The sequence below is a fragment of the Moschus berezovskii genome, chromosome 11, assembly GCF_049115385.1.
Source record: "Moschus berezovskii isolate FMDL1 chromosome 11, NW_MosBer_1.0, whole genome shotgun sequence".
NCBI lineage: Eukaryota > Metazoa > Chordata > Mammalia > Artiodactyla > Moschidae > Moschus > Moschus berezovskii.
The window spans coordinates 62,666,592-62,682,566 of record NC_142470.1 but is presented as its reverse complement, the minus strand read 5'-3'; the positions used below and the strand labels follow the sequence as shown (position 1 = coordinate 62,682,566).

At 49.2% G+C, this 15,975-nt stretch overlaps 1 protein-coding gene across 2 annotated transcripts; it reads right to left on the bottom strand.

Annotated features, from left to right (window-relative positions):
• Positions 1 to 3,768: 3,768 nt before the first annotated feature.
• On the bottom strand, positions 3,769 to 15,443 carry LOC148776168 (sulfotransferase 1C1). 2 transcript variants are annotated; one of them, XM_088841742.1, is made up of 7 exons: positions 15,272 to 15,443; positions 12,393 to 12,525; positions 10,794 to 10,905; positions 7,088 to 7,214; positions 5,673 to 5,767; positions 4,121 to 4,301; positions 3,769 to 3,881 (listed from the first exon to the last, which is right to left on the bottom strand). In XM_088841742.1, the coding sequence occupies exons 1-7, from the start codon at positions 15,441 to 15,443 to the stop codon at positions 3,769 to 3,771; spliced, it is 933 nt and encodes a 310-aa protein (XP_088697868.1). The 2 variants fall into 2 exon arrangements, with proteins under 2 accessions (XP_088697868.1, XP_088697869.1); XM_088841743.1 differs by having other exon boundaries at positions 10,794 to 10,891; positions 12,397 to 12,525.
• Positions 15,444 to 15,975: the final 532 nt, after the last annotated feature.

Sequence of the window (15,975 nt, the reverse complement as noted above, 5' to 3'; positions counted from 1 at the left end):
GAAGCTGGAGATTCTGTACAAAGATGAGGGGCCCTCAGATACCAAGGAGAGAGAACAAAAAGAGGTACTGAGATTCTGTAGTAGACTGGGGGCTGCCATCACCATCAGTCCATCATCCATCCATCCATCAGCCATTCATGCACCCATCTATCATCCATCCACCCATCCATCCTTCCATCCATCCTTCTATCATCCATTCACTCATCCTTCTGTCCATTAATCATCCACCCACCTACCCACCCACATACCCATTCATCAACCATCCATCCACCCATCCATTCATGCACCTATCTATCAGTCATCTGTTCATCCATCCATCTATCATTCATCCACCCACCCATCTGTCCATTATCTGTCCTTCTATCCATTCATCATCCATCCATTCCTTCTTGCACCCATCTATCGTCCACCCATCCACCCATCTGTCCATCCATCCATCCATTCATGTACTCATCTATCAGCCATCTATCCATCCATCCATCCCTTCATCCATCCACATGGAAGGTGAGGAAGAGGGAGTCTGGATCCAGGAGGCCCTGTGGGGTGTCTCAGTGTCACCACGCCCCATACTCCAGGTAAATGGAAAACAACAGCAACCCCTCCCAGGATGACAACTCATGACCCAGACCTTTCAGCATGAAACCTTGAGGCCCCAGGTCAGAATCATGGCAGCGAACTCCTCACTGGAGGCAAAGGGGCATCAGAGTGGGTGATGGGAGAGGCTGTTACAGAGACAAGGGCTGTGGTCAGCAGATGAGTTCCTCCTTATTGTGTTATGTGTGTGTTTACATACAAATATCTTTATTTCCTTCCCTCTTGTGTCCTTTATCATGTAACATATGATGCATTGACTTTTCATCATATTATTTAAGTATTAATTTTATAACATCAGTCTGAGCAAACTCAGAGTTGGTGATGGACAGGAAAGCCTGGTGTGCTGCAGTCCGTGGGGTCACAAAGATTTGGACACGACAGAGAGACTGAACTGAACATCGGAGTATATAAGTTATGAGAGATCAAGGAGAAAAATGACCTGGAAAGCCATGCTTCCATGAACAGAGGTAGACCTGAGGGGCAGTAGACAGTATGTGAGGATGGGGTGGGGACGAGGTGGGAGGGACTCAGGCTATAAACATCTCCAAGTCTGAGGGGCCAGAGGGCGGACAGTGGGACTGTCTCCCTAGAAGCTGGAAACACAACAGCCCTGGAGGTTGGGAGTACAGGAGTGATCCACAGAGAGGTGGCATTTAGAGTTTTAGAAGAGAGTGGAGTGTATATTCACATTGAATTCCAAATGTATAGGCTCCAGGTGCAGGAAGCTTAGACAGGTCGGCTGCCTATAGTCTTTGGTCTCCTCCTTACAAAGGAGCCCAGTGTCTCAATGAGAAATGTATTAATCATGCGTGCGTGCACGGTCACTCGCTCAGTCGTGTCTGACTCTTTGCAACCCTATGGACTGTAGCTCCTCTGTCCAGGGGATTCTTCAGGCAAGAATACTGGAGTGGGTTGCTGTGCCCTCCTCCAGGGGATCTTCCTGACCCAGGGATCAAACCTGTGCCTCTTATGTCTCCTGCATTGGCGGGTGGGTTCTTTACCACTAGCACCACTTGAGAAGCCCTATTAATCAGCTCCAATATAAAATAAAAAGGTAAGCAAAATAAATGTTTGGTGGAATTCACCTGTGGAGAATGAAAAAGCAAATGCCTGGGGACTAGTTGACAGTGGTACCTGCTCTCGTAAGCTTGCAGGAGAAGCAGAGTCAGGCTCTGCCTGAGCACTCAAGATACGGAGGAACCCAGCCCTGCTGACGGCTGATACACTGGCCACGATTTCCAGAAACAATGCTGACGTCCAAGGCCTCTTACTGGAAGTAGACAGCCTTCCTGTGTGAAGATTGTTCAGACCGCTTCACGATTTCAAAGTGGTTTTTTCAATTTTAGATCCATGTAGAGAAAACTGTTTTCCCAGGTGGCTCATTGGTCAAGAACCTGCCCAACAACCCCACAGAACATGTGGGTTCAAACCCTGCGTTGGGAAGATCCCCTGGAGGAGGGCATGGCAACCCAGTCCAATATTCTTACCTGAAGAACCCCATGGACAGAGGAGTTTGGTGGGGTGTAGTCCATGGGGTTGCAAAGAGTCGGACATGACTGAGAAACTAACACTTTCACAGACATAACTGCATACCAACCTGAATGCCCCAAGGCTGTTATAAAGGAACATCTTCAGAAAACTGAACATGCTTCTGGGGGTTGAGGGGCTCGGCAAACCTCAGTGTGAATTCTCATGGCGTGGGGGCATTCACCTTCGTCTTCTCTGGGTGCTGTATCTCAGTCCCTCGGCTCAGACCTAACCCGAGTCTGTGCCCCTCCCCCCATCACAGCAGGACTTGTGCCCTGAGTAGGGGACGAGCTATCCTGGGACCCCAGCAGCTGGGCCCCCTCCCTCTGCCCCACGGGGAGTGGGTTCCCTGTGGTTCCACCTGAGAGGCCACGTGTCGGGGAGCAGGCACACACACAGAGGATTATCTGTCCTGTGGTTAATGATTCGCCTGCTTGCTTAGAAGGTGAAAGACCACAGGCTGCAGGCAGGGCTGACTCAGGTCCTTGGAGGAGGAGGTGGCTCTCTGTACCTGACACGAAAGCGGCATGCCTACAGAGGGAAACTTCCCAACTTTCTTTCTTTTCTTGTCGTTTGACACATCTATTTTTTTAAAATTTTATTGAGGTCTAGTTGATTTGCAATGTTGGGTTAGTTTCTGGTGAACAGCAAGTGAATATATCCACTCTTTTTAGATTATATTCCCATACAGGCCATTACAGAGTGTTGAGTAGAGCTCCCTGAGCTGTAGAGTAGGTTCTCATTAGTCATCTATTTCCCGATTCTCTTTTAAAACAAAGCACTGACCTTAGTACAACCTGTGTGAATGAGAGCGGACGCTTCCTTGAGCAGGCTTTAACAAGGAGAATCAGGACATGTGAAACTAAATGACTTAGCCACCCTGACAATTCTAAGAGCGTCTGTCTACAAGGAGTAACACGGTGCTGACTCCTCCAGAGACAGGACGGTCACCTTGTCCTGGAGGTAGGTGCCCATGGTGCTGGCTGTTCTCTTCTATTTCATTTCTCTTGGGCTAATTCGGGGCTTCTTTCCTCTCTCCACGAAGTCTACCTGGAGTTTATTAATAAAGCCTCCCTGGCTCTCTGGCCTATATTTGCTCTGAGATCCTTATGGTTTGGTCCCTGGACTTGAGACCATCCATGTCTCAGTCTGAGCCTCAGATCCCACTCCCCCCACCCCTCCAGGCCCTGAGCCTCGAGGCCTGGAGTCTCCGTGAGTGAGGCCCTCTCAGTCTCCCGCTCTGGACCTCAGGGGATAAGACCTGGTCCCTCTTATGTTCTCCATGGCCCACTCCTTATCTCTTTGCATCTCTCTTGTGTTGAGGGTCTGGGCTGACCCTTTTTTCTCTTTCCTCCAACCTTGACCCCGGGAGGCTCACCAGGTGCTGTGCTCTAATGTTGGGATTAAGTCGTGCGTTTACTTTGCTCCAGCTCCTCACATGGCTGGGCCTCTGTGAACCACTGAGCAATTTAACTTGAAACTTCTTTCTACTCAGGGTTTGATTGTATTTTGTGTATCTTGGGACATGGGATCTACAGACAGCATGCAAAGCTCAGGACGAAAGGGAGGGAGTTATTGTTTTCGGCATCCTGATGGTGAGGCTCACATGTCTAAAGTCAGTGAGGATGCCTCGCTGGGCCCCGAGACTCAGAGGGCCGTGCGGAAGGTCAGGGTGCTCCCAGCCATCTTCCTCTCGTAGTCCTTGTCAAAGTCCTCATTCTGAGCTACCGTGAAGTAGTTCTTCCAGTCCCCAGGCATTCCTGCAAGGAGGCGAAACCTCAATGAGTCCGGGGAGGGGGTTGGGTGAGGATGCACCCAGGGGCTGGCACAGGGCGGATGGTGGGGTCTGCTCCTCAGACACTGTTGGGAGTGTCACCAACAGCGCAGGTGCGGGAGCCGGAAGCATGACTGGGAAACAAACAGGGGCTGGAGTCCTGTCTGTCCTCTGAGCGCGTGGCCTCCCTCCCTCATTCCCCCTCTCCATCCCTCCCTTGTGCACCTCGCCTCATGAAGGGGGAGATGGAGTGGTCCATGATGCTGGTGGGCAGCGTGGTGTAGTTGGCCATCGGGTTCTCCTTCATGACCTCAAAGGACGTGTGATGGATGATTTTGTCCAGAACTTCCTCCGACACCTCTTTCTCCAGGAACTTCAGGATCTTCCGAATTTCCCGCTTTGGATCCTGTGTGTGGAGCGGTCACAAAAAATCGAGTAGTTGGGGGTTTTCCATGAAGGTGTGATGTTCTGTTGGACAAACTGTGTTTGGGGAGGGACGACTTAAGGGAGCAGCTCAGTTACAGTCAATGTGTCTTCCTTGGGGGAGTGACTGTGGATGGCGCGGGACGGTCCTGGGGAGGAAGGACATCGACACGAGGGCTCTCCTAGCCCCAGGGAGGCTGACCGAGCAGGAGGGGAGAGGAACGTGAGCACAGCCCTGCGACGCCCATCCGGAAACATGCTGCCCGCATGCACACATGCAGGGTGAGCACGGGCTTCAGGGCAGGGAGCGTGTGCCGTGGGGGAGGAGACACAGAGGCACAGAAAGACGGGGGTGACTCTAGGACCAGAGATGGCACAGTGCCTGCAAATTAAACACTAGGTCTGTCAGAGGCAGAATCAGGTGACCTCACACTGACCCAGAAACGAAAGCCCTTGTGGCCTGTTCTTTCCGATCACAGACATGCAGAGGAAGGACCTTTGGCGTCTGACCAGATTCCAGAGAACCTCTCAGCATGGGCCCAGGGGTGGTTTTGTAATTCTAGGGCACTGATCCCTGGGTGCGAGAGTGACCATGTGATGCCCTGGACACTCGATGAGTGGAACTACGTGGGACCAGTCCTGCCAGCGTCTGTGTGGACTAAACTTCAGTGTGTGGAGTGGGTTTGGGGTGCGGATGCCAAGAGCTTTACAAGTCATCTTCTAAATCTTCCCGGGAATAACCTGAGACACAAAAAGAGCTGATTTGCATTTTGTAGGTGAAGAAACATGGTTTGTAAGTGGCAAGATTAATCAGATTGTAAAATTTTGTGAGATTTTCTGAGTGGAGGATCATCTGGAAATTGTGAACAGAAGCAAAGTTGGAAGATTTTTTAAGAAAAAATATATGACATTTTGATTCCACTTGTTTGACTTAATATGAATAGAATGCTAGATTTCTAATTAAAAAATGGAGATGCAATGAGCAACAAAGGTTTACTATATAGCACAGGGAACTATAGTCAATATCTTGTCATAAACTATAATGGAAAATAACCTGAAAATAATATATATGTATATGTATAACTGAATCACCTTGCTGTGCATTGAAACATTGTCAGTCAATTATACTTCAATAGAATAAATATATTAAGGAAAAAATAAAGATTGGAGAAAGAAAAAAGAAAATAAGAGAAAAAAAGAAAAGCTAAAGTAGTTGCATCATTTGAGGATAAAGCCGAGTTGGACAGGGCATCAGGGAGAGAGGCCTGGTGTGATCAGTCCGCGTGCAGGTGTGACTATAGTTTGATCCCCTCAAGGACACGGCGGGAAGCAGTGGTGGTCGCATGCTCCTCACCTCCTTCATGTCCTCATAGAAGAGGTAGAGGACGCGATGCTGGTCCTTGGCGTGCCACCAGCCCTTCACGTGGTCATACCAGGAGCCCCACAGCACTGACAGGAGGGAGAAAGGAGGGGGTGTCAGTATTAACCTGAAGCTTTTGAAATGAGCACTGGCATCTCAAATAAAAGAGGACATTTGAAAAACACAACTAGAATTCTTATTTGCAGAGACAGGGATTTTTTTTTTTTTTTTTTAATATATAGGGAGTTGATACAAAGTGCCCTGGATTCCGTGGCTTCTGTTCCCACCCTTGAATTTATTCCCCTGTGAGAAACTGTCCTGAGGGCAGGGGGCAGGTCTGTGTTCCCCTTACATCACCACATGGGGCCAGACCAGCGTTTTGAGATAAATACTGTTCCCAACATGCTGATTAAGGGAACAAAAGCCCGTATAGTTAAAGCTATGATTTTTCCAGTAGTCATGTACAGATGTGAGAGTTGGACCATAAAGAAGGCTGAGGGCCAAAGAACTGATGCTTTCCAACTGTGGTGTTGGAGAAGACTCTTGAGAGTCCCTTAGACTGCAAAGGGATCAAACCTGCCAATTCTAAAGGAAATAAATTCTGAATATTCATTTTAAGGACTGATGCTGAACCTGAAGCTCCAAAACTTTGGCCACATGATGTGAAGAGCTGACTCACTGGAAAAGAACCTGCTCTGGGATAGATTTAGGGCAGGAGGAGAAGATGGTTGACAGAGGTGACAGATGGTGACAGAGGATAAGACGGTTGGATGGCATCACCAACTGAATGGACATGAATTTGAACAAACTGTGGGATGGTGAAGGACAGGGAAGCCTGGTGTGCTGCAGTCCATGGGATCTCAAAGAGTCAGACATGACTGAGCAACTGAACAACAACACAGGTTGACTGTGAAGAGAAGCTGTGAATCTATTCTGAAGAAGCCCAGTGACCAGATGTTTGGGCCCCTTTAGTCTCTGTGATGGAGAATGGGGGGAGGGGTGCACAGTGTCCTCCTCTGGCCCCCAAGCCACCTCCACCCTCCTCCCGCTGTGGTCAGTGTAACTGGATCTTCTGTCTTCTGGGTCCCACCCGGGACCAGGGAGTTGCGGAGGGTGATTCTTTCCCTGCAACTCCCTGTGGCTGACTGTCTCCCTAGGAACTGCCTCAGCACCCGGCCATGCCCCTGGATCCTGCCCCATCGCCTGTGAGTTTGTTACCCTCCACCCACAGTGTTCTAAGTAGCATCTTATTGTGACCTCTGGACAGTGACCCCTGAACAGTAACCCTGTCTGGGCAACACTTGTGTCCTCCCAGAACCTCGAGCAGCCCAGTTGCTCAGCAGAAGCCATGCCTCTGATATGTAGGCGAGTGAAAACAGAGGCGTGGACCTCAGTTTCCTTTCAGTCACCTTTCCCAGCTTTGAAGGTCTCGATATACTCCTCCCAGGAGCCAGGGTCTGGCACCATCTTATTCATTCTTGAGAAATGGTAGTAGGATACCAGGCAGTCCTTGGCATTCCTGGCCACGTAGATGATCTGAAATCAGCCAGGAAACGGATGGACACAGAGAAAACAAGACAGGAAAGGTTACTGTTCAGGAAGAGCCTGTGTTGTCTGAAGGACCTTAGACCTTAGCCCGTGTTGTTAGATGGACCCTGGGTTGGGAAGATCCCTTGGAAAAGGGATTCCCATTCAGTATTCTTGGGGTTTCCCTGGTGACTCAGATGGTAAAGAATTTGCCTGAAATGCAGGAGACTCAGGTTCAGTCCCTGGGTCAGAAACAGCCTCTGGAGAAGGGAATGAATACCCACTCCAGGATTCTTGCCCGGAGACTCCCATGGACAGAGGAGCCTGGGGGCTACAGTCCATAGAGTCGCAAAGAGCTGGACACTGGGCGACTAACACTTTCACTTTCTGCAACCTCAGGTCTTCAGACTGGTACCTCCTGTCAGATCAGTAGCATTAGATTAGAAAGAAGGTGCACAAAAATGTACTGTGTTTGAATCATCCCCAAGCCATCATCCCTGCTCTCCGCCCTGGTCCGTGGAAAAATTGTCTTCCATGAAATCGGTCCCTGGTTCCAGAAAGGTTGGGGACTGCTGTCTTGAACCATCCTGTCTGAGTGACTAGACCTGTGTTTTCTGTGACTGTCTCCAGTTTGTCTGGCACAGTTCTGATTACAGCTGTGGTCTTAGCAGAGTCGGTGACAACACGCCCTTTCTCTCAGGTGTCCTGCTTAGCATGACAAGTGCTACAGTCACCCTACCTCTATTTCTGGGGTGCGGGAGGCCCCGAGGTGTTACTCAGGCGAGGAGAGGAAGGTCCCGTTGGCTGTCACAGAGCAGGGTGTCTACCCTACTTGTAGGGCAGGGCTGCCTCTGCCTTCTGAGCACCCGAGGAATTGCCTCCTCACAGTGACCACCATCCCTGATAAGATCGCAGGACCCCAGTGCATTGGCACATCTACCACTGGAGCTGCTGGTGACCTGTCCCCTCCTGGGAGAGACAGAGCTGCTTCTGGGCTTGTCCCACTCCTCTTCCTCCCACCCGCCACCCAGGCTGCCCTGTGCTGTAAAGACCTTTTTTTTGGGAAAGGTGTTTTAGAAAATTTTGTGACCAAGTCTTCACTGTGAATTGTAGGACACAGGAAGGTATGTTCACAATTTTGATAGAGCCACAAATTGCTGGTTTTTTTTTCCTTTTCTCCTGTGTTGAGTGAGTTCTCCATACTTTGTATATTAACCCCTTATCAGATATAGGATTTGCAAGTATTTCCTCCCATTAGGTGGCCTTTTTCTTATGTTGGTGGTTTCCTTCTCTGTGCAGAAGCTTTTCAGTTTGATGTAGTCTCACTTGTTTATTTTTGCTTTTGATGTCAAATCCAAGACAATCATTGTTGAGACTGATATCAAAGAGTGTACTACCTGTATTCTTTTCTAGGGGTCTTGTGGTTCCAGGTCTTCCATTCAGATCTTTGATTCATCTTGAGTTAATTTTTGTCTGGTGTGAGAGAGTGGTCCCATTTTATCCCTTTGCATGTGGGATCAGCTGTCAGATGTAGAAGTAGAGACATGAAGTAGGCAGGGGGCTCTGGGGGAGGAGCCCATGGATGGTTTCTCAAGCGTGTGCATACTCAGCAGACCAGGCCCCCCGGGTGGGGGGTGGGGGGAGGTGTTTCCATTTTATCAAATCAGCACAGGTCCTGTGGCCTCGGCTCCTCCTGTGAGCCTAGCACTTCAGGAACCCTGCCCTTTGCCTCTTTCCTCCCACTGGACAGCCCTCCAGTGTCCATGACCATTCTCAGAAAAACCAAAGGGATACCCAGCAGCAAGGTCTTAGGATCAAGTAAACACATTTCTCAATGCTTATATTGGTTATCACTTTTTTTTTTTTTTGCAAATTGAAGCTGAGTAATCAGAATGGGGGAAGCCCCAGCTGGATGGGGACCTGCTGAAATGCCTATGGTCTGGAGTCAGATGTCCGAGTGGGAGCGAAGGCCACACGCTCGCATGTTCTGAGTCTGCGATACATCTGTGTGAGTCTCTGGCTGCTGCTGTGACAAATTGCCACAGGTGGAGACCTTAAAACAGCAAGAGGTTGGCTCTCTTACAGTCTGGAGCTCGGGGTCACTGGACTGGATTCCAGCTGGCCATGGGGCTGGCTCCAGCGCAGGGGACAAACTTCCCTGCAGTTCCTGGAACCTGAGGACATCTGTGCGCCTCGAATGAACTCTGCCCTGGAATTGCCCCCACTTCTGCGTCAGGTGTCACCTCCTTCACGTTGTCCTTCCATCTTCTCGCCTCCTTCCCATCAGGATCCTTGTGATGATGCTCAGGGCTGTCCAGGTAACCAGATCTTCGGTCTCAAGATGCTCGACTTAATCACACCTGCCAAATGCACTCTACAGGTGAGGTGCATTGGCAGGGTTTGGGAGGGGCTGGGATGCAGGTGTCTTTGGGGAACTCCATTTAGCTCACGGCCCCATTGTAACAGGAAAAGCTCAGACTAAGCTCGCCCACACCTTCTCCTACTCAAACAATCCACAGCTCTCAACAGATAAAAGAATGTGCTGTCATGGAGATTTTGACGTTTTAGAAGGCCCGGTTTCAAAAAGAAGCTGTTAATCTGATGACAAAATACATGTTAGGGTGTCTTCTGACTTTGAGTCTAAAAACATCATTTGGAGATAATATTAGTTCTAGAGCAGCAAAATTATGTTAACTGTCTGTAGGAATAAATCAAGATGTTTTCAAAGTCATGGTGACCTGGGTGTAGTCTCAGGGCAGCAAATAGGGTGATAGCATTTGATATATGGAAACCTATGGCATCTCTGATGGGAGATGGATGAGATCAGGTGCTGGAGCTCCACGGAAACCAGAGCAGAGAAACTCAAAAGCAGCCACTCAAGCTGCATCTCCGAGCTCTGCACTAAGTAGAGACTATCTTGGCTAAACAGCCTTGACCGTGTAGCTCCCCTGGAAAGGGCTCAGCCCAGAGCACGGAAGGGTCTGTGGTTGGGTCTGCAAAGTAGCCTGCCCACAAAGAGATGGACAGTCCAGCCGAGACAAGCATTTGACTCTGCAAATGTTTGTTACACTTTTCTTTGCAAATCTCTAAGCTGACTAAAACAAAAATTTAAAAATAGAGGACAGAGGCATGGTTGTTGCTGGGAGCTTATCCATGATGGGGATGATTTCTAGATACCACACGTGGTCCTGGGCCCCCCACCCTCTGGGCTCTCCCTCCTCCCTCACGGGTTTTCCCTAAATAAACCCCCTTCACATCTTACTCAGCCCTGGCTTGGCTCCTGGAGGATTCACACTGATATGACTGCCTCCCCAGGAAGCAGGGGCCCTGCCTCGTTGCTCACTTCTGTGAACGTGGCTCAGCTGACGGTTGATGAGGATGGCGCTGCCTGGAGTCTAGTCTACTGGTACCCAGAAGGAATATTCTAGGAGAAAGATGGATCCAGGCTGGAGTGGTGGGTATGGGAGGGGTCTCAGCTCACTGCCCAACCAGAATCTGCAGCGGGCACCTATCTTTTGAGGTTCATGGTTGTTTTCTCTTAGATGGGGACAGCCTGTGAGTATTTGGATCAAGCTTAGCTGTCCTTACCTTTACGTTCTCTTTCCAGAAGGAAGGGGGGAGCATCTGAACAGGAAGGTGCGTCTTCAGAGTCCTCGGAGAAGGCATCTTGTTGGCGAGATCCAGACCTGCAAAAAGGCCGCTGCTCAACTAACACTTCTCATCCGCATCTCTGTTGTTTTGCCTGCATCTGGAGTCACACTCACCATTTGCTCGGTACTCCCCCATCCGACTCCACATTGCAAATTACATCCTAGGCTGGCGGCCCACCCAGTGTCACCAAGTCAAAACATATAAAACTACAGTCATCAAACAGTGTGGTATTGGCACAAAGAGGGACACGTAATGGAACAGAGCAGAACAGAAAATCCAGAATGCACCTGTATGTGTGTGTGTGTGTTAGTCATTCAGTTGTCTCATTCTTTTGCGACCCCTGCCAGGCTCCTCTGTCCATGGAATTCTCCAGGCAAGAATACTGGAGTGGGTTGTCATTCCCTTCTCCAGCAGATCTTCCCAACCCAGAGATCGACACCGGGTCTCCTGCGTTGCAGGTGGATTCTTTACGTGAGCCACCAGGGAAGCCCATACGTAGAAGGTAAAATTCAAGTTTTGTGAAGGGGCCACAGCAATCTGATGTGAGAAAAGATAATTTTTTTTTGCCTGATGGTGCTGGAATAACTGGCTCAATCAATCACGGATTTTCAACAGGCAGTATTTTTAGAAATGAGGGATGATTAGAGTTTGAGAGGTTTAATAACGTGCTCAAGGTTGTCCAGATAAGAATCCGAACCAGAACTGTTTGAGTCCAAAGTCTCTGTCTTTTCAACATCAGGTTGGGTCCTACTGCAAAGCTACCCTTTGCTGCTATTTACTCTATAAAAACACTCCCTTACAGACTTACGGACACAGCAAGGGAAGGAGAGGATGGGACGAGGTGAGAGAGCACTGGCATGTATACACTACCATGTGTGAAATAGATAGCTAGTGGGAAGCTGCTGTATAGCACAGGGAACTCAGCTCCAGGCTCCGTGATGACCTAGAGGGGTGGGGTGTAGGGGTGGGAGGGAGGTTCAAGAAGGAGGGGACATACGCATACATATAGCTGATTCAGGCTGATGTATGGCAGAAACCAATGCGATATTGTAAAGCAATTATGCTCCAATTAGAAAAAAATCTAAAAAAACACACCCTTCACTCCTAACTGGTTGCCAGCTCTTCAAGGGTGTGCTCTCCTATATTTCTTAGTATTTTTAGTGTGAAGTGCATCATTTGTTGATATTAATAACAGACGGACTACGTATAATTTAACTTGGATCCCTGGCAGACAGGTCAGAGATGAAACACAACAGAAGCCAGTCCTCCCGGAGCGGGCAGACATGACCCAGGGGTGAGTCCCCTGGTCACTGGAGGCCAGCCGTTCTCAACCTTGCCTTCCCTATGTGGAATGGTCCTGCCTGCTCTCGAGTCCTTGAGAAATTGCAGGAGACGTGCTGTCTGAAGCTGCCCAGTCCCGTATTTCAGCAGAGGGACTGAGGGGTCTTTTCTTACAGCTGACGGAGGTATGTTGACCTGAACCATCCTCAGACTCCTTCCCAGCAGAGGTCACAGCCCCACAGGCCCAGGCGGCACATACCTGAGCTGAGGGGTGGGGGGAGTGCCCACTCGATGAAAGGGTGCCGGTCAAAGGTGTTGGCCCGCTGGCACTTCTGCAGATCCCCGTCGTTCTGGATCATGTCCACGATCTCCTGGGTCCAGGTGGTGCCTGGAAGAGTTACTTATCCTCAGTTCTGCCTGCTCTCTGGGCAACTCCATTCTACGTCAATTATTCCCATATTCTGTAAAACCTACCTCTGCTTATGTTGAGCACCTGCATGACCCCCAGCGTGGATGGGCCTCTGCTCTGAGCCCCTGTCCCCACTGCCAACACCTGCCTTCTCGTGAGATTGAGAGCTCCACTGAGTAGGGGCTGGCCTTTTGTCCTTCTGTCCCTCAGACCTCATACCTGGCATAGGGTTTTGAACCTAATACGTGTAGCTTGAGAGAAAGAATATTGACTCAAAGGAAGGTCAGGAGATACAAAGTTGAGGCAGATACTGTCCATGCGCCAACAAGCTTCCAGTCTTGTTGGAGGAGATACGATACACCGAAGACTGCTTCTTGGCTAGTTAATATCCATTCTCCCCATCTTTCTCAAGTTAATAGATCCTTAATTTTTAGCAGGGCATATAGCTAAAGGCTGGGCTGCCCAGATGGTGCTAGTGGTAAAGAACCCACCTTCCAATGCAGGAGACTCAAGAGATGTGGGTTTGATCCCTGGGTCAGGAAGTTCTCCTGGAGGAGGTCATGGCATTCCACTCCAGTATTCTTGCCTGGAGAATCCCATGGACAGAGGAGCTGGCAGGCTATAGTCCATGGGGTCACAAAGAGCTGGACGTGACTGAAACCACTTAGCACGCATGCAAGCACATAGCCAAAAGCTATATAAAAAGACTATTTTCTCAATCTTCCTTGTCGCTAAAGGTGGCCATGCCATTACATTTTGGGAAGCTGTCTTTAAAGGGAAGGAACATGACCTCATTCCTTTCTTCCTGCCTCCTTTTTGCTGTTTGGAACATGCATGTGATGGCTGGAGCTCTAGCAGTCATATTGGACTATGAAACCAAAAGCTAAGCCTATAGATGGTAGAGCAGAAAGTTCAAAGACCCAGGGTTTCTGAGGATCCATGCAGCCACCATTTTATCCCTGGATTTTTAACCCTCAGAGTGCTTTTACTTTTGAGTTTCCTGATACATATAGCCAAACTGAATCCTAACTGATGCAGATGTGTGGGTGGGCAAAGAGCTAACCCATGTGCCCTACCCACTACATGTCCATTTTCCTTTTCACCCAAAGGCCATTTATTGCCCCTGACACTTAGCTAAGCCTGGCGCTCACTGATACATAAGACAATACACAGATAACTGAGAGGTCTCCAGTAAGAGCCACGAAGACCATACAAAGGGTCCTGGGAGTTCAGAGGAGGAGGGGAGCCCACTGTGGATGGGTAGGTGAGCTCAGCTTAGCTGGTCTTTTGGAAAGGAACAGTCAGAGGGGGAGGAGAGCGTCCACTTGTGTTAATAAGCCAGAGCATCTAAGGGAGGGAACCTCGGAGCTAGGGTTAATGTGGGCATATTCACATGCTAGAAAGCTTAAGCAGGACTCACGGGGATGGGGGATGGGGTGTGGGTATAGAGGGGATTGAGAGGCCATGGGGGATGTGGGGGAACACAGCTACAAGGAGAGTTCTGGGAGAGTCTGGGGGGTTGACTGCATCATTTCCAAGGTGAAGGGAGAGCAAATTTCTGCTCTGAGGTGCAGTGCCATTTTGAATTCATATCTGAGCAAGAGACGTGCAATGCAGACAAAGATGATTTTTGAGAAACTGAGAGCCTCCAACAGGAGTAAGCAAGAGCAGCACCCCCACGCCGCCGCCCCCATCTAGTTTTCTGAGCAGGTCTGGCTGGCAGTACTGTGTGGTAGGAGCAGCGTGAGGCTAGGGAAGGCGTCCTGAGCCGTGGAGGAGAGACACGCACGGCGACATGGCCAGTTAGGAACCATGGGGCAGGGGCATCCCCTGCGATCTTCCTGGTTCTGAGCATCTCGAACTCCTCTTGAAGTGTCCACTGGCCACCGAGAGACATTCCCAGGCTGGCTACAGCTGAAAAATTCTCTGCCTTCCGTGGCCCTCCTGCTTGAACGGTACATAAATAACTGAGGGGCTTCCATCTCACCCTCCATCCAGCCCTCCGGGTTCTGAGGTTTCTGCTCCTCCAGCTGCAGAGCCTGGCCTCTCTGCTTCTTCCCTTCTGGTTCTCCCCACAAGCTTCTCTCCCTTTTGTAGGAGTCTGTAAGTGTCAGCCCTCCCCCCATTCCTTCCCTCTGTACTCATGCAGGTTTGGACCAACACCACTTGCACTTTTCCCGTTGGGGCAAAGAGCTCAGTTCCAGCTCCATTTCCACGTGCAGGAGAGCCTGGGGAGTAGGACAGGCTTCCCCTAGGAGCTTCCTGCTGTTCCTCAGATTCTGAGCTTTCCTGTGATTCTGTGGGAGGCTGGCCTTCTCTTCCTCTATCAGGGACCAAAATAAAAATGAGGCTTGTGGACTCTGGGGGTTTGGAGTGCATCAATAAGAGTGGTTTTCATTTTTCCAGGAACTGTGTGCTAAGTTACTTTAGTTGTGTCCAACTCTGCAACCCCTGGATTGTAGTGCCCCAGGCTCTTCTGTCCATGGGATTCTCCAGGCAAGAATACTGGCGTGGGTTGCGCTGCCCTCTTCCAGGGGATCTTCCTGACCCAGGGATTGAACCCACATCTCCTTTGTCTCCTGCATTGGCAGGTGGGTTCTTTACCACTAGTGCCACCTGGGAAGCCAAGGTCTGGCCCTGATGGAAACCTGCAATTTTAAGATCTGAGGAACCCGCAGGCATCCCGGCTGTGCTGAAGCCCCCACCTCAGCTTTCTTCACCCTACCTGCCTTTGCGTAGGTTGCAATGAGAAGGTCATCAGGCTTGGCTTGAAAATTCCAGATTTTGTCCCAGTTATCACTTATCATCTTGGTCATTAGGATTCCGTTCACTTCCTTGGTTTCCGGTTGCAAGTATTTCTCCTCCAGGTGGAGATCTTTCATCTCCTCAAAAGACATCTTTGTCGGTGAAACTATTTCACTGGTACATAAAAGAAAGGGGTGGTTGTGTCATTTCTAAAGCTTTGAACAGTCATTCGTTTTTTAAATTTAAGATTCTCTGAGAAACTTAGGAGAGATGTGTTGGAAATTCATTATTATGTTTAACGTTAACCTAAGAAGTGAGAGAAATAAAAACTGTGGGACCTTGAGCATTTTAAATAACTTCATTATTTAAAATGTATAAATTGGAAAGGACAGAATGTTTTATTTAAAGCTGTTTCTTCACATCTTCCCCCAAATATAAAACAATCTTCTTCATTAGGAAGAAATTAGGAAATTTTAAAAAATAATTTTCAAAAGATGGTTTCAGGCAACAGACTATCAAACAGTATTGTGTGATTCTGTTTCCACATCTACTGTCTTTCTGTTACTCTGTGCCCCATGACCTTGGGATGTCTACACATGGAAAAATCTGACTTGCTAAAGAATAATGTCAATTTTCTGAGTTCAAATGGAGTCCTAATTTTTTCAGTCTATTTACGAATAGAAG

Coding starts and splice junctions, on each gene's coding strand:
- LOC148776168 (XM_088841742.1), bottom strand. CDS start 15,443: ATGTCTTTTGAGGAGATGAAAGATCTCCACCTGGAGGAGAAATACTTG. Junction 7,215..10,793: donor TCTGGAAAGAGAACGTAAAG/GTAAGGACAGCT, acceptor GGCTGATTTCAG/ATCATCTACGTGGCCAGGAA. Junction 3,882..4,120: donor CTCCCCCTTCATGAGGCGAG/GTGCACAAGGGA, acceptor GCCTCCTTGCAG/GAATGCCTGGGGACTGGAAG.